At 41.2% G+C, this 18609-nt stretch overlaps 1 protein-coding gene across 1 annotated transcript; it reads right to left on the reverse strand.

The window, feature by feature from the left end:
- Nucleotides 1-4412: 4412 nt before the first annotated feature.
- ern2 (endoplasmic reticulum to nucleus signaling 2) lies at nt 4413-18534 on the reverse strand. Its single transcript, XM_037101592.1, has 24 exons — nt 18145-18534; nt 17372-17489; nt 16639-16672; nt 16338-16410; nt 16163-16235; nt 15799-15921; nt 15582-15683; nt 14975-15034; nt 14626-14842; nt 13342-13420; nt 12965-13115; nt 12482-12624; nt 12067-12255; nt 10141-10294; nt 9798-9902; nt 9601-9691; nt 9025-9214; nt 8827-8923; nt 8491-8690; nt 7704-7851; nt 7199-7326; nt 6954-7077; nt 6699-6766; nt 4413-6586 (listed from the first exon to the last, which is right to left on the reverse strand). The coding sequence occupies exons 1-24, from the start codon at nt 18232-18234 to the stop codon at nt 6404-6406; spliced, it is 2940 nt and encodes a 979-aa protein (XP_036957487.1). The 5' UTR covers nt 18235-18534; the 3' UTR covers nt 4413-6403.
- Between the last annotated feature and the right edge of the window lie 75 nt (nt 18535-18609).

Raw genomic sequence — 18609 nt, forward strand, 5'->3', positions numbered from 1 at the left:
TTTCCTCTGTTGGGCCCACTTCCTGTCCTGATCCCAAAATGGAGTGACTGTAAGAATGACATCCCTCCGCCTGTTTGGACGGCCCCCCTCCCTCTCCCACACACACACACACACACACACACACACACACACACACACACACTTCAGAGAAACCCAAACCGGCCTCCCGCAGTATCCTACAAAGGAGATGAGAGGAAAAAGCAGGGAGCAGAAAAATATATCCCCAGCGGTCTGTGAAACATAAGGAAGCCTTCGTTTACAGAGGCAGAGAGGCGCAGGACATTTTGTCCTCGTGTGTGTGTGTGTGTGTGTGTGTGGTCTTGAAGTGTGTGTGTGCTGGTGTTGAACTGAGTTTTACTGTGTGCTTTACATACAACCACAACATCAGTGAGGATAGTTTGATTCAGTGTGCTTCAACTACTCAGACTCAATATTAATCAGTCATCAGCTATTAGATTAATCGCCACTTGTGTCGATAATCAATCCATTTCAGTTTTGTTTGGTTTTTTGTTTGTTTGGTTTTTTTTTAAAGAAAAACTAAGTCCAAATTCTCTGATTCCAGCTTCATACGTGTGAATATTTTACAGATCAAAGTTAAATGACTAATCGATGAATCACAGGATACTGGACAGATTAACTGACAGTGAACATAATGGAAAGCTTCTGTGTTTGACGGACACGCAGTGATTTTGATCCAGCTGTTTATTTTGTTCCTGAGGTTTTTACATGTTTAAATTATAGGTTATATATTATAGGCTGATAGCATTATGGTCACATGAAAATATGACAACATTTAACTGAAATTAGCTTTATTAATTCCTTGAGAAAAGCAAATGGCAACGTGCAACATAAAATTAGCTTATTTTTAACTCTAGTTGTACAAACATAACTGTGCTACTGATGCACTAACTGAGCTTTGTGTAAGAATTTTAGTTGAAAACACAACATACATGTATCAAAATGAACAAAATATGAAGATGTAACAGTTTTGGTATTATGTAAAATAAGTCTATGACAAGCTGTAATAGATGATGATGATGAAGAAGACAGTCCCGATATGAAACTGCATCTGTGGATTATCTTGAGTCATCGAGTTGTGATTTCTGCAAAGAGAAATCTCTGCTGAGTTTTTTAAATGCATTTTCTTTTTGCTTTAAGCGTCACAAGCTGAGTGCCTTCCGGCTCCATTATATTGGAGAGAAGGCAGACATCTTCTACGGCAGATATCTCCAAAACTCGGCAACGCACACCCAAAAAAAAATGTTTAGATAAACAAATAGAACTAGCCTGCAGGTAAGATGCGAAATATGTATCTCTTAATTTCAGGGTGAACTGTCCCTTTAAGCAACGCCTCACTATAATGCTGGTCTCAGTGGGGTCGACTGTTCAGCCGGCTCACACTTCTTTATTTCAATGTTCAGTGAGTCCACTGAACAGACCTGAGCACCATCACACGTGCTCGACTGTGTGTGTGTGTGTGTTTGTGTGTGTGTGGATACGACTGCATGTGTGTGAGTGAATTTAGTCTCATGACTCTGGTTACGCTGATGTTTCCCTACGGCTGTTTTGATTGGACCCTCAGCTGAACTCTGATATTTAATGATGAGCCAACTACTCCATCGGTTCCTGCCTCTGCCACACATACACACACACACACACACACACACACACACACACACCAAAAGACTGACTCACACAGTGAAAGATAAACAACTAGTAGCTCATTAGCTGATGATTTGGCCGTGACACATCACTGGACCCCGGGGCGTCACGTCATTAGACCCCTTCTGTTTTAGTTCACGCTGACATTGGATTTAACTGGGTGAAGCCTGGAGTCTTATCTGCTCTGCAGGACATCGGTTCTCTTTGGGATCGAGGCCCGAGGGCAGATTAATCATGGGAAACCAGCTTGACTTCATAAACACCTATACATGGACAGATGTTGCTAAACAGAACCACACGTTTTCAGACTTCTTGCAACAATTACATTCAGCACGCGGAAATAATTGAATAATCGATTATACCTTCTGTTTCCATGTCATACCCTCCATTCTCTCACTTTTTAGAATAAAAGACAGTTTGGAAGAGTAAGAGACACAGGAGGTAGATGTCTCCCTCTCATGGTTTAAAGGAGTAATGCAGCATTTTAATCTACTCTCATCTTCAACCTTGTCAGTGAATAACTTAGGCTTTGAACGAGTGCCGAGCTTTTTAAGTTCTGCGATCATCAGGATTAATTTTTGGTATATTTCATTCACACAAAATAGAATATATTTTTTTTCTTCATTGGATGAACAAAATTTAAAGGGACTTTTCACCCCAAAATTAAAAAAAAAAAAATCCTCTTACATGCAGCGCTATTTGTCCAGCTTCTATCCAATATAATGACACTTGCCTTGTGTTTCTCAAAGTGATTTTCTCATTTGAAAATCTCAGCAACAACGCCTCTTTCCATAAATCATGACCCAGTTACAAAAGATAATCCATAAACCTTGCTGCAGGCTGTTTCATGTAGGAACTACTTTTTTTTTTTTTTTCAACCGTATACGGCCAGAGGCTTGTACTTTTGACAGTGGGGGATGTAAACATTAATGAAGTCCTCCTGAGCTTACCTACTTAGCATAGCCTGTCGTCCATGAGGAGATGCATGCATCTAGATTAATAAAAAGAGCTTCAGGTAAGTGGCAATATAAATGTTGGTTTTGGTGAACTGTCCCTTTATTTGGTAAACGTATGAGGAGAACACAAAATCTGTGTACAATGAAATGAAGTAAACTTTTTACAAGAGATTTCTGGTAAGAAAAAAAAAAATATATATATATATATATATATATATATATATATAATACCTGCTGTTATCATGTTTGAAATCTGGCTAATTGTTCATAAACGTCTGGACTGTGCTGTCAGAAGGAAAGCAGACCTAGAAAGACTTCAGATGTTTCTCTGTTTTTATAGCTTTAAACCTGGAGGCGTGCGTGTTAAAGCTGTTGTTTTATGGTGTAGAAAGAAGAGATGAGATTTCAAATGTCGGCTCTCACGCAGCTTAATTAATGCTTCAGAATGCATCATTACCAAATGCATCATTTACTCTGTGAATTACACACAGTTGTTATTCTGTGACTATCAACACTAACAGCACAAGGTTTTGGGGTTTTTTTTCTGACTTGACAATTACACTCAAATTATACTACAAATTTCTGTCATTGAGACGTTTATTCTTTACAAGTGTTTTATACCTTATGGTTACTGCTGGTCGTGTAGGAGTGACGTCACAGACTACAACCAACTGAGCAGCCCTCGTCTCACCCTCTGTTAAAACAGGAACAAATACTCAAGGCCCACTTTAGATTCAGTGTTTGTTTTGTCATCTTTGGGCTCCTTCTGTTGATATACAGGACTCGTTCTAAGGTGAGAGTTACAAGATCATGTTGTCTTCTTGGGTTTGAGTTTTTTTTTTCCTTTTTGCTCAGCGATGAAACAAACTGAGGTGGACAGAGACGTTATCCTTCGAGGAGACCAGCAGCCTTGTCAAAATAAGACCTCCAAGTGTTCCTGCTGTCAATAAACATACAAGATATTAAATGAGATTTTGTCAGTGTGTCTGTAGACGGTGTGACGGTGTTGAATTGATCGTTTAATGAATGTATTCAGGTGGAGACAGATCTCGCACCTCACATCATTAGAATCGATTGTGTTGATGGTCGGTGTTTCACTGAGAAGAGACAGCGGAGACGTTTTATGTCACAACAGAAAAAGTTAATCTGAACGATGCAGAACCGAACAAGGTAATAAACGATACTTGATGATGATCTACCATACGGTTGATATAATTCCCAGACAAAATCTCCTGACTTTTGTAGTTGCATTTTAAGAATTTTATGATTTTTATACAACTTTTTACAGCCATTTGCGGAATAAATATTCAATGTAATATTACAAATTTTAAAAGGCTCTTTAATGAACCAATATTCAAATTATAATAGATTTTTGGGTTGAGTTTATTCATTAGTTTTGTCATTTATTTTGTTTTGGTATTTTCAACAGAAGCAGCTTTCTGAAGTTTAAAAGCTTCTAGAAAGTATTTTTCATAAGGAACAATCGAGCAAGCAAAGGCGAGTAACCCGGTTGCTGTCGTCACAATTTACCAAACACTGACTGAGAGCTGACCAAAACACAAATGCAGAAATGTCTTTGTTTCTGGTGTGTTCATGCACCGCACGACCCAGTCGCTCACAGGAAGAGGCTGGTTGAGCAAATGTTTTCAGGGACTATAAGATATTCATTTCAATAGTCAACAAAGCAAATGTCAATGTCTTTTTTTTTTTTTTTTAAATTAACATGAACTGATTTCTATTCAAACATCTGATCTTTATCTCTGTCTGTGCTGACAAACTGAAGACAAGTCTCGATTGACTTCATTCTTTGGCACACCCAAAGCATCAATTTAATTAACTCATTCAAAAAAGTACAAAAGTTTGATTCTTCATCATTCATTCTAATGCAAACCAATAAACAAACCTTCATCCAGCAGTTACAGGGGGGAGATGTCACGAGGCTCTGAGAGCATTTAGTGGCAATTATCTGAGGCTGGAAAAGCTCGAAGTGATGCAAAACATTCAGGAGTGGTGAAATACACAGGATTTCTGTTAAATAATCGTAAACAAAATGTGTCTATAAATAAAAAGAAGGGCATTGCTGTGGCAGTTGCTGCCTGAACGCGTCGGTGACGTGTGTGATTTTCAGAGCACATTTTAACAGATGCGGTGATATTTGACTATTATCCTCCCTGTACTGACTTCAGTGAAAAACAAGGCTCAGTACGTTCTCTAGTCAGTGCAGCTACATTCAGTAAAGCAGTACACACACACACACGCGCGCACACACACACACATCAAATACATAAAAACAAATAGCAAAGTAAATATGTGGAGTCTTTCTCTCTACAGAGGAGCTGAGAGCAGAGCAGACAACTGTTAAAGTAATGTTTCTTTTACAACATGTAGCCTTCACCGAACACACTGAAGCTTATTTTCTTATGTTCTCCAGTGTCTGTGTTACATACAGTGCTGTGACAAAGTCTTCTCACCTCATAAAGTCTGTGAACATCACCTTCCATCTGAAAATATTTGACCTCCCTAAAATCTAGTAAGGTTGCTGTAACGTTATAAGAGGTGAAAGTCTTAAAGTACTACTACAGAGTTTGATTTATTCAGAACAGTTTTTTTTGTTTGTTTTTCTTTATTTTAAGTCTATTTCAAATGTATACCTTCATACAAAAAGTGACACTTTGCTGTTATTTTAAGACCTATGTCTCCCTTCTGGTTTCCTGTTTTTCTTTAAACTACTAGTGATGTATGTTTGTTTATAGGATATCTGGAAAATGTAAAATAACATGTTCAAATGAAATTTGGCGGAATGGGGCCAAAGAACAGGTGATTTGTTTCGAGGCATTTTAAGTCATTATGTAACCGTTTTTCCATCACATGTCCAAACTGTTGAACTTTTCATCAAGTATATTCTGATGGAATTACACTTTAAAAAATATGGTTTAAAAACATTATCCTTTATTAATATAGATAATGCAACTAGCCTCTGGAGCCATCAGCTCTCTGGGTGATTTCTTCAATGTGTGTTATTAAGATATGAGTGTCTTCTTTAACAATTCACTTTAATGGTTGGATAGGTGGCTTCCAGTTTCCACATGTGCAGTAATGTCACTGCAACAACTGAGGCACATTTTAGCAGCAAAACTAAAACCTGTAGCTATAAACTTGACAGGACAAAGGAAACTCGCCAGAGAAAACAGAGTTAACCTTTTTTCCTAAACTTGTAATGAATGTTTGTTCAGGATTTAGCAGGACGGCAGCTGCTTTACTCCTCACAATTTCACTGTATGAATCTGAAAACATTAACGGACGTTAGATCCTGAACGTTGCTGACGGTGCGTCGGGAGATTAGTTAAGCTGCCGTGCCTTGTGCGCAAATGAAGGGAGGAAATGAACTCATTATTTCTGTTGTTTTGGGTTCGCTGCAGGTAACGTAGTTAATGTATTCCTCAGTAATGATATACTATTTCAACAGCACACAATCTATTTGCCGGTAACAAAAATATGAATATTTATGATCCAGCCCACCTGAACCGCAGAGCACCGAGTGGCCTCTTCTGATTTCATTTTTAAATCACTTCTTGATCTATAGCTGCAGGAAAATAAATCTGTAAAAACAATTCAAGGCATTTAAAAACTTTTTCACAGCACTGTATCATCCCCCAAAAAACAGGATGGGCTTTACAGGAGCAATAGCGGGGCGCCGTCAGGGATTTCTTAAGCTCACAAAAAAGTACACCAATGTATGCGTGTGTGTCTCTGAACAGAACAGAGAGTGCAGAGTCATGCGAATGCTATTTGGCATTCGGGGGCAGATAGTAGGGTTGAAACAGTCTCTCGTGGCTGCAGATGTGCAGAGCAGCGTGCGTGTGCATCAGTAACCGTGGAAAACGTGAGGTGAAGTAGCTGACGAAGCCCTCGGGCAGCTCGCCAAGGGTCTCCTGCACATCCGGTGGCAGCTCATGGTAGTGATGCTTCTGTAACATGAAACGTGAACATGCAAAAGGTCATAAACACACTGACGTGTCAAAGCGTGAAGAGTTCATGTGTATGAAAAACATAAATGTGAGAGTAAGCATGTGCACTGACCTTATTCCTCATGGCTCTCAGCAGATCTCGAACTGAGTTTCCTTTGTATGTCCTGAACCGCCTCAAGTCTGATTGTACACAAGAGGAGATGGATTACACACTACTGATGGTTTTGTACAAGACCAGCACAAGTGTACAATGTACAATGTACAGTTATATGATGCTGTGTGTGTGTGTGTGTGTGTGTGTGTGTGTGTGTGTGTGTGTGTGTGTGTGTGTGTGTGTGTGTGTGTGTGTGCGCGCGTGTGTGTGTACCTATCTGTAGGGGCACAGAGATATGCATCCTCCAGTTGGTTCGAACCACAGCCCTTCCTGCGGTCTCCAGTCGCACCACAATGGGACTGTCAGCCGGTTCCTTCTCTATGCGGTCACTCACATCCTACGTACAAAAAAACGCACCAAAAGAACTGTTCCTCGTGGCTACAGACAACATTATGTTATAGCATGACAAGAAAGAGAGCTGTTCCTGTGCGTGTCTATGATCAAATGACAACACCCACCTGGAAGAATAGCAGCTGCTTCTCGGGGCTCCAGAAGAACGGATGCTTGAGCACACAGGCGGTGGAGGGGCGGGACTCGGGCTCAGTGCTGATCATTTGCTCGATCAGGTCCTGTGCTATGACGTCGTCTGATTTGAGGGAGAATTATTTTTTAGGTCTCATGTACTTTACTGTTTGTGCCATCAGCAGCGGCCATTTTGCACTCAAAGCAATGTGTGAACACTACATGTAAACCAGAAAGATTATGTGATTATTTCAGTGACTCATCTTGGGGAACGGTTCTAAGTGAGAGGGTCCAGTTATTGCAGGAAAATCCCTTGAGCACTGTGTCTATCTGCATGGAAGTTGGATTGTTGCTCATGGTGGTCACAGACCGGATCATTTAATGCAGGAAAGGGAGGTGGTTGAGCGAACACAATTAAGTATTGTGGGCTACAAAGATAAGGGTTCGACTTCAGGCGTGAACAAAGCTAGGGAGAGAAGTACGCACAAGGACTGCTCTCACCGTGTATATCCTCCATGAAATGGGAGAGGGAATATTCTCCTGACAGGATGTTGACCTGTCGTCTCAATGCATCACCGAATGGGTGCTGCCCCCTGCTGACGACGAAGTAGAACACACAGCCTGCTGAGAACACGTCCACCGCTGCTGTCTGCAGAGAGAGGAGGAGGAACAGAGTATAAAAATATACATATTGTGCAACAAAGTGTTTCCAAAGAAGTCATTAGGGAGGTTACTGGAGATTGTTTAAGGGTGATATTTTCAGTGTTCATCAGTATTATTATAACTGACAGGGGCACGTTTAAGGCTGTAGAAGCGTTAGCAGCATGGGTTTAGCACTAATAATAGTGTTCGTAGTATTTACTCAATAAAGTCACTAAACTAGTTCTTCATGACTGAATGACATGCTGTACCAGTCGCTTTAAGAAAATGATGATTAACGTCCTGTTGCCAAGGAAAATGCTGGTCTCTGTTAAGTGACTGGATGTGCTGGAAGTCAAGCCCATAATTCGCATGAAGAAAAGGACAAGAAATAAGGTGGATGTGTGTTTTTTCTGAAATGTCAAAATGTATAGTCTTTATCAAAAACAAAACATATGGAGTTTTAAAACAAGTAGTCATTCTTTTATTGTCCATTTTGCACTCCACTAGGATTTAGGTGACCTTTTAGCAGCATACAAACAGTTTTATCATCGAAAACAAGACTTAATTTAACTTAAAAACTAAAAGAAGATGGCTCAATGTTAAAAAAAATACAATTCTTGAACAATAAAATGTCGAAGCATCTTACCGGTTTGTTGCAAGGAGTATCCCGCAGTACTTCCGGAGCTATCCACCCTTCAGTTCCTGGAATCCCCGACCGTAAAGAAAAGCTGGTCCGACCGTCTGGGATCTTCTTACAGAGTCCAAAGTCAGAGATGAGAGCTCGGACCCGACCCAGCGCACTGGGACCAGACAGGAGGATGTTTCTAGGCTTCAGGTCACGATGGACTAAATGAAGAGATAATGGAGGGAGAAGATATTTGTTCAGAAAGATGGGAGTTGAGGAAAGAGGAGGAGGGAAGAATTACATTTTTTTTTCTTTAGTGTTCAATGTTTAGCAGTGAAGTGATGAACTGCCTCATACCTATATTGAGTGAGTGGAGGTGTGAGAGGCCACACATCGTCTGTTCCAGCAGACTTACAGGATTCAGCTCAGGAAAGCAGGATGGATCCTCTACATACTGCAGAGAATACAGAAAAACGTCTGTTAGTTTGGCTCATTCAAAGATGGGATGCTAATTACAACATTAGAAGTCATCTAACATGGCTTCACAGTACAGACCTGTTGCAGGGTCGCAGCACACAGCTCGATGGCGATGTAAGTGAAGAGGCGGTCTCTTTCTGTGCAGAAGTATCGGATGACGTTCGGGTGTGTGTCAGAAGCTCGGAGGAGCTGCACCTCACGTTCTGCTACCTCAAAACACTCCGGCAGGATTCGCTTCACTGCAACGTTGCGTCCATCAAACTGACCCCTAAAGTTACAAAAAGGAGAGTGACGTGACACATCCTGCACCGTGAGACGAGGAGGTGATGTGGTTTGTAGGTAAACACACTGTAAAGACCAGCTGCTGTGTTTTAAAGTAAATTGCCGGTTTTGTTTGATGTGGTCATTTAAGTCAAAGCCGTGTATACTTTTTGTTCAGTTCGGTGAAATGCAACAAATAACCACACCAAGTTGATATTAAACAATGGTCTGCCTGGATGATAAAATATCAATCTTGCTTGAAAATACTTCACAGAAAAGGGATAGAAATGTAAAATGAAACCTGAAACATGCCACATTACTTGTATGGTCTACTGATTAAGGCCAGTGTCATTTACCTAGAAACTGCACTGTGTTAAAATACAAACACTGTACCTGAAGACAAAAGTTCCCGCTGTTCCGTGTCCGAGCACCTCAGATGAAGTGAAGGAGATTTTTCCCACCTGCACCTCCTCACTGTTTCCTTCTGCCAGAGAAATAAAGGAAGAGTGAAGGAGCGATGATTCAATCTCATTTTATTGCTGCAGGACAGAGCACAATAATGTCTGAACACACACAATTTGGTGTGTTACCTGCTGTGGGATTGAGCCCTGCGGCGCCATTTACGTCGACCTCTGAGGTGCTGCTGCTGTGAGAGTGAGGACTCGGTGGAGGGTCGGGAGATGCCGGCTGAGAATCTGGATATAAGAAACACAGTACGTCTCTTGCAAATTTTTACTGTATCCTACTTAATCAAGGAAATGAATAACACATTTAAGATTTCTAGGTTTTGAGAAAAGTGCTGCTTCGACACTGCTTCATGCATTTTAATAATGCTTAAAAAATGCAATGCAAAGATAAATGCTTAATCACTGAACGTAGCCCCGAGGTCATTACATACAACATAACAGAGAACTGGATTTATGAGTTACTTACCACCGGAGAGGTTTGTGTCAGTAGACAGGGTTGTTTCTGAAGATATTGAGGTCACTGTCTGCACATTTGTCTGCATATTTGTTTGCATACGCTGGAGACGAGATTCAAAAGCCTCCTCCAGCTGCCTTTGTGCTTTCAGGTGCTGGGCTGCACGCTGGAGACAAACACAGATTGAATTAAGTGCTGTGAGAAGATGAAGCACTACTGAGAATACGCAAGAGGGTTAGTAAACGAAGATCTTTCTGAGAAAGACTATAAGATGATTAAACCCTCCTTTGCAACACCATCAATAAAGACTGAGCAACTACTGTTCAGCTGAAATGCCACAGAAAAGAAAAAACACTTAAACCACTGCTTACAAAAAGAGATTTAAAGTGCATGTCATCCCATGATCACTATTTTTGCTAGTATTATAGTATAATGTCTTCATTAGATGATGATGAGTATTGTGGGCAGATGATGACGTCTGTATGTCTGTAACAAAGCATTTTTTCATTGCTCTGAAAATCGTGCTTAATCACCCTCACAATGAATACATAAATATCGACCGTTTGATTGTTATTTACACACCATGATGACTTAATGTCCTGCTCACTATGTGACACCATAGAACAGATAAAGTAAACACCAACTTCACATTTTGCTACTGCTATTCAACAATTGGCCCAACAAAGTCCAACACACAGGCTGCCATTGGCTCAAATTGTATAAAGACTGTATTTTCATCACAGCTTTTCTTGTGTAAAGACTGTAAAAACTCTTAAAAGGTGCCCTGTAGTGTCTTCTTGCATACAAACAAATACAATGTTTATATTAAGTGATAAACACCAAAACACATTGTGTACCCTGCAGGTCTAGTCTCCCACAGTACTGGGTCAGCAACAAAGAAAGGTCTCGCTGAACAATTCTCATTATGGTCCAGAGGGGAGAAAAAAAACACCTTAGCTTGTTTGTACTCTTTTACACCAATTACAATGGTCTGGGGCAGCACTTAACCCAGAATGCAGCAACAGTGACCCTGCAAAATAGTGTCTGTGTTAATTTGTTTTGCAGAAGGGGAGGTGAGGCCTGGCATCGAATCATTAGAGAACAGGTTAGGGTTAGGGTAATTTGCCACTGATAGCATGTACATTTAGAGAGATTTTGCAAACACTAAAACCAAGAGAGAAGAGGGGAAGAGAACGCTCACATCTTCTGCATCACTAAATGCAATGCCATACAAACAGTAAGCACTCCTGTAATTGCACAGGTTTGTTTGGCATTTATTAATGTAACATTACACCTTAACAACTTTGCATAATGTATTCCCTCAGCTGAGGGTGCATCGCTCATGGCATATTGATGATTATGTATGGAGTGACGCTATTTCCAAAGTAGTCGACAGAAAGAAAGGCACCTTTTAGCCAATTTCAAGCAGAACTGACTAAACTCATTACATTGTACACCCTGCTGGTCTAACAAATTAAAGCTGAATGCATTTCCTTCCTAATAAAACATTTTCCAAACTGATTTTTTTTTTAAATCCAGCATTTTTTACATTCTCGTTTACTAGCTGTCAGTCGTCTTCTACACTGTCTTTACTGGTGCGTTGTAGTATATCTATTGCTTGCTCCACGAATTTGAAATATTAATACATATTGCTCGGGGGGGTTAATGAAGAATATTCTGGGACATGACAGAACCTATTAATGCCAGTAAAAGTAGATAAAGGAGGCTGATGAAAATTATAGTGCTTCTATCATGAAAGACCTCTTTGGATGCAATTATGATCATAGATCCAAGGTTCATGATTGTTTGAGAGTATCTCAGAATGTATATTTTCCCTAACAGTCTCCGACAGAGCATATAGTTTCCTCCCCCATTTGTTTGAGATAATAACCTGAAAAACTTTATTTCAACAACCTATAGAGATGGAGACATACTCACAATGGGGTATGTGAGCGCCAAGGCCAACCATCCTCCCAGCAGCAGCGTCAGAACAGCCAGAGTGAGACGGTCCTGAGTCATATAGACAGGAAGCACAGTGACCGGTTTCTCAGTCTGTCCTGATGTCTTCCCACCAACACCTCCTCTATTACTATCAGTGTCGCTCCGGCCATCATCATCTGTGTGGAACTGAAGGACACAATAACAGTTATAAGACACAATGGAAATATAATGAGGTTTCATTAGGATTGTTTCTGTCTGGTGTTTTCATTAATGTTCTCTATAAAGCAGTGTCTCTGGGACCGCTCTAAGTAGGTTTTAATGGACGGTGATAACCTGATAGAAGAGGAACATTATCTGATATCATTTCTGTGATTCTCTGATTCCAACAGAGAGGTTTGGACCTGTGACTCACGTAGCGCCGGTGGTCGTAGGGGCCAGGGGAGACGGGGGAGGCAGAGGGCCGAGGAGGGATGACTGCCTCACCAGAACGCTGCAGGTTGTGTGGGAATTCCCTCAGCATGGTGGTGTGAGCTACAGGAGGGAGCTCATGGTGACCTGAACCACACAAACACACAGGTTTAATGAATTAAAGGCAATCTGTGTTTGTGTGTTGAGACTGGTTCACTTTCTTGTCTGGTCACTAAATCAAGGGATATTTTAATTTTGAAAGATATTTGTGACCTTTCTCTCAAAGTGGGAATCTTGAAGATCTTCAAATAAAGGTCATACTGATTACATTTTCATGTAGACAAATGCAACACATCATAGAGCAGAGCTTGTAGAAAGGTCCACTATAACAGTATCTAATTTCTATAAAAAACATTACAATTACGAGTGTGAATTAATAATCTAAACTATCTCTGTGTAAGAATTTTGTGTGTTCTTGTGTGTTTACCTATCAGTAGCCAGTGGTTTTTCTGGCTGTTTGTGCTCCCTGCTGGATATCGCACATCGGTGGATGGCGTAATCTCACACTCCCCTCGCTCTCCCTCCGTCACTTCAGTCGTCAGCGGACCCTCAATTCTAGCCAGGGTCAGCCCCCGAGGCTGTCATGGAAACAAGAAGCACAACCAGCCACATGACAGCTATCTCATTATCACCATGAGCATTATTAATTCCTTACTGCCAGATACACCTGGCGAGGAACACTTTAATAGCTATTTGTGGTCTAATAGAGCAGAAAGGATATTCCCCACATGTATGACCTAGATGCGTAAGGAAACTGGGTTGGTGGATGTAATTATATGAGAAAAAATAGATTAAACAACTCACCACTAAAGAGACTCCGAGGTGGACAAGGGAGGTGGAGGCATAGAGGTGAGAGTCCAATTTTCCTACGTAGAGTGTGGGTCTTAAAGACAAAAAAGTCAAATTAATATGAAAAACTGAGGAGTTTATCGAGCTCAGGACAAGAAATACATGATTTGATTTTAGGATTTCTACAATATAGCAATCAATATTTCTGAATGTTTGATTGTTTACTGGGGCATTTCAGCCAGTTTTCATTACACTACTGTGACAAAAATTCACGTTTCTGTTCAATGGCAGGCCGACACTTCAAACATGCCGGCAGTTTAATGGATATATTCACCCACAAATTAAATTTTAGTAATTTTCTACTTACCCTGAAGCTGATGTGAAGTTGGATAAAATGTTGTAGTCCACAAATCATTTCTGGAGCTTCTCAACAAAACAGCAATGCAGCACTTCCACAACAACTGAATGCAATTTATCCAGCACAATCAAACTCTCCAGAAGCCCTGAGATCCCAAATTGATTTGAAAAGACAATACCTCCATGTGCAGTCAACCCACTTCAACTTTAGTGTGCGCTAGCATTTTTAGCTTAGCTGCTACATCGAAGATTTCAGCTTAAAAAATGGTATAAACAACATCTTTTCAAATTGATTTGGGATCCCAGGGCTTCTGGTGACTTGGATTACGCTTGAGTTGAAGTTGCACGGAGCCATTTTATGTTTGTTTTTTTCAGTTGTGCCCATCTACTTCAGTTGTTAAGGAGAATGCTGTAATGGTGTTGCGTGGTGAAGCCACAGAAAGGTTTTGTGGACTACACAACTTCACTTCACATTTCTATTGGCATTGGGGTGAGTAGATAATGACTAAAGTTTCAATTTTTGAAAAACACTGTACGGGTACTGTATATCAAACTTAATTAGCAGTGCTTAAAGCTGCCTTATCAGCCAACTTGCAGTGGATAAAAACAGAGCTCACTGGGGGATGAACAGACTAGCTTTTTTTTTTTTTTAAGATATTTTTAACACAGCTTATCTTTTGCCTGTAGTAAATGAATTAGTGTGTGTTATAATATAACCCCTAGGTGTCCGGATTGACAATCACAGACTCAGCACTCTTTTCTGCCTTGTCTTGTATGCCAGGACACCTTTATTCTATTATCACTCACTTAAAGTTGAAGGAACTCGAACAATGCCTCTGGTTTGTACAAGCAATTTGAAATAAATGTTGGCCAAGCTTTGTGTGGAACCTTCTAATTACCACTTTAATAAATCACTCTGTGTACATGTAAACTTTCTCTTACACAAGTTGTGTTTTTTGGCTGGCCTGCTCCTTCACAAACTGATAGCTCCACTTCAATGTAGAGTGCGCCTCTGCCTGGTCGTTGGCAGAGGAGAAGGTGAGGAAGCGTAGCGTTTCAATGGCGAGAGAGAGGTGGGGGGCGTGTCTTAGTGAGTCGCCAGAGTACAGGTAGACACCTACAACAGGTGATCCATAGTTCTGACTCCACAAGACGTCCCCTGGAAGACAAAAAAGAAACATGTGCAGCCTCACTAGGGGGAAGAGATTAAAAAAATGAAGGAACAGTAAATGTTTTTATACATATATAGATATTTAAATTCATATAGTGAAAACCACACACCTCTCCCTACCTGACTCTCTGTCAACTGTCACAACAAGACCATCACCACTCGACACAAGATGGGCCATCTCTGGAGGTACAACAGGTAGTACAATGTCAGTTTTGATCGACGTTGGAATATGAAACCTTTAAGGTGTCGCGTGATTTCACACCTTCTTTTGAGATTCATCAGACGCCCTCGCTCATTGTGTTGTTCAGTGTTGACACTCTTCATCTGGTTGTTTTGAATATATATATATATAAATATATTTATACTATATATACTAGCTGCTATCAAATAATATTTACATTAAAGTAATCCAGGTAATTGACCTGTCAATATTTGTCTGCGTAATCAAATGTGTGCAGGCCAGAGATAAAAGTCATGATCAAATAGTTGGCGATTAATTACATTTTTTATGATGCTTTCTCACATCTTCACAAATACTTTTACTCTGTCACACTGTAAAAAAAGTGCATGTACAGTATATTATCAAAAACAGGGCAAGTAACCAAAATATCTCAGCAACACGAAGCTGAATATACTCTGAGTTAAGAGAGTGTCCAATTTCAGACCAACATAAGACGTGTGTGTGTGTGTGTGTGTGTGTGTGTGTGTGTGTGTGTGACAGACTTACTGTAGTCTTGTTTCTCATCGTAAGGCGGAGCAGAGTAATCATTGTACGTAGCATTCCACCGCAGCTCCCGTCTATTAGTATCAAACATAGTAACCATGTATTCTGGAAAACAAACAGATGCAAAGCTCATAAACAGTTAGCCAAGATGTGTCATACTACCTAATCCATGTGTGTGTGTGTGTGTGTGTGTGTGTGTGTCTACACCTGTGGGACATACCTGTGCGACCAATGTAGAGCAGAGGAGTGTTGGGGCAGATGGACTCAGAGGAGGAGGTGGTCAAACTGGTTTGTTTTTCACCCGTCTCGGGATCCACCACGAACCACACATCCTGCTTTTTACCTTTGTGTGCACACATACACACACACAGACACACAAACATGCAAACAGACCTGCCAATTAGCAAACGGGATTGAAGTGGTCAAATATTTACAGTACTTGGCGTAACTGTCATTGTCTTTCTGACAACTGTCTAATACGGGATAATAAAGTAGGTCTGATATTTTTCTGCATCTCTCTCTCTCTCTCTCTCACACACACTCACACATACACACGCACACTAACACACACACTGGTGTCTCACCTGTATAGAGAATACCATCAGAGCTCCTGCAGGGAGCTGACTGAACCAGCTCTGGGATGGTGAACGGCAGTTTCTGCAGATTGATCCGAACAACATTGTCATCAAGTGAAAACTGACACGTGAAACCTGACAAACACACACACATACACACAGACACACACTCTGCCTTCTTTACCATCAGGCCCTCCTTGTGCTTGCCGCCCAGGATATACAAACTGCCATCGTTTGGGTCTGGGAGAAAACTCGGCCTGCAAAAACAACATTGATTGCACGGGTTGTGTTTAGGGTTGAATATCTGCTGTTCCTTCTTTACCAATACCTTACTGTGCCTTAACGAATATATTATATATTCTGAATCCAAATGTGCCAACTTTTGGTACATACGTTTTTGATACAGTGCTACAAACACATTACAAAAAGCACTCAGTCCTGTTTGTTGCTCGTATGTTTATGTGTTGTGTAAGTTTGTTACTCACTCTGTGAGGTAGACAGGTACTTGGATAATGGGGTCTGAAAGAAATCAAAGAACAATTTAATGAGAAATATCTAAAAATTTAGATTACTAGGGATCAACCAGCATGTTTTCTTTCAGGGCCAATATTGTTACAGATTATTAGTGAGCCAAGACAATGATAAACAACATTTGGAACTGATATTTGATGTAAAAATTAGAGCCCAAACAATATATCGGTGTTATCGTCTGTTATTGGCACCACAGTTATATCTGTATCTGTGTATATTTTGTCGATATCGACCCAAATGAAAACTTCTTGGTTTCAAAGAACACAGTATAGAGAGTGATACTGGAGTTATTTGTTATCATTATATCAATCGAATGAAGTTTGGAGTTAATTTACGCTTCAAAAAACACAAAAGTTATGATCTGTTAAGATTATCTTGCAGAACAAAACGTGTAAGTATCATAAGCTTGTGTTTTCCACAGAGCTTATCTTCGGTGAAATTTGAAAATCCAACTGAAAATTCCCATAGCCTTTTTTTTTTTTTTACAAGGGAACCAGGGCAATGCTAACTAGGGACTAGGGTCACAGGGTGGTGACTACAGGCAGGGAATGGTGCAGATGGTGCATCAGAGCCAACATAGTGAGCTGTAGTAGTATATAACTGGAAAAGTGCTGAGCGTAGCCGAATATCAGTCTATCCCTAGAAATAAGAATTAGGCAAATACTGTTGATGTTCATGTGCATGAACCTTCTCTCAGGGTCCACTTGATGTCGCCTGTCTGTTTGGAGACAGCGTGCAGACTACCATCCAGTGTTGAGACGAACAGGAGGGATTCTGGGAGTGTGACTGATCTGACCCCTCCAACCTGATAGGTCAGCAGAAAGAGAGGGGGAGAGAGGGAGAGAGAAACACTTCAGGCCAGCTGTCTGACAGGGAGTTAAGACACCATGTCACGTACCTTTCAGCACACAGCTTGACTAAAGCATATGTATGTGTGTGTCTGTGCCAGTGGAGTGGGTGTGTCAAGTCCGCCAAGGGTTGACAATCCAGTCCTGCAGACGAAGCTTCTGCTTTAATAGTTGTGGACTGCTTTGTTCCACATTTAACCAGGATATCCTTGTCCCCCCTCCCAACACTCTACCCTTCTACTGTGTGTTCACCACTCCCTTGTTTACCCACAAAGGGGTGGCAACAGAGCTGACCTGCACTGTGTGGTACAAGCACACAGTGAGTCAAGAGGTGGGCCGAGACGCTCACACACACACACACACACACACACACACACACACACACACACACACACACACAAGGCAAGTATTAACTTTCTACAGGCAATTTGGATCAAACGTCCTCTCATATCCTGGCAACTTTAGTCGAGCCTGAAATAGACACAGAAGCGCGTTGGGATGCCAGTTGCGGTCTCAGCTGCGCATAAATAGCAAGACACAAGCAGTATTAACAACAACAAACACACACATACACACACACCGTACCACACGGTTCGACGTTACGAAGTTTACCTGAAATAGTTTGCCTTCCCAGGACAGCAGGAGAAGAGACAGCAACAGGCGACCGAGAGGCCCCACGACACCCGGAGCGCTTTTTGTCATGGCTCTGAACAAACCAACTGACAGCTACTGAACTAACAACAGAGGTCGAACTCTCTCTCCATTTCCAGCGCGAGCGTCCATCCGTTGGAAAGTGAGCGCTGGTCGTTTAACATCGCGAAGGAGTAAGCAAGGAGTTAACAAACAACGGGAAATGTAAGCTAGCAGCCCCGCTTTAAATCCATAACAACAGCGGCGCAGCCGTTTTGTCACTATTCCATATTTCCGTGTTGGGACGGAACCGGTGACGTCAGGAACGAACTGTCAAAGCCGAGAGGTGGGCGGGGTTTCAACGCTCTCCGCAGCCGAGTGAGGGGAAGCTCAGCCAATGGGAGGAGAGGCCGGGGACAGAAGGGGAGGAGCCGTGGAAACGGCTGG

The sequence above is a fragment of the Acanthopagrus latus genome, chromosome 1 (assembly GCF_904848185.1).
Source record: "Acanthopagrus latus isolate v.2019 chromosome 1, fAcaLat1.1, whole genome shotgun sequence".
Classification (NCBI taxonomy): Eukaryota; Metazoa; Chordata; class Actinopteri; order Spariformes; family Sparidae; genus Acanthopagrus; species Acanthopagrus latus.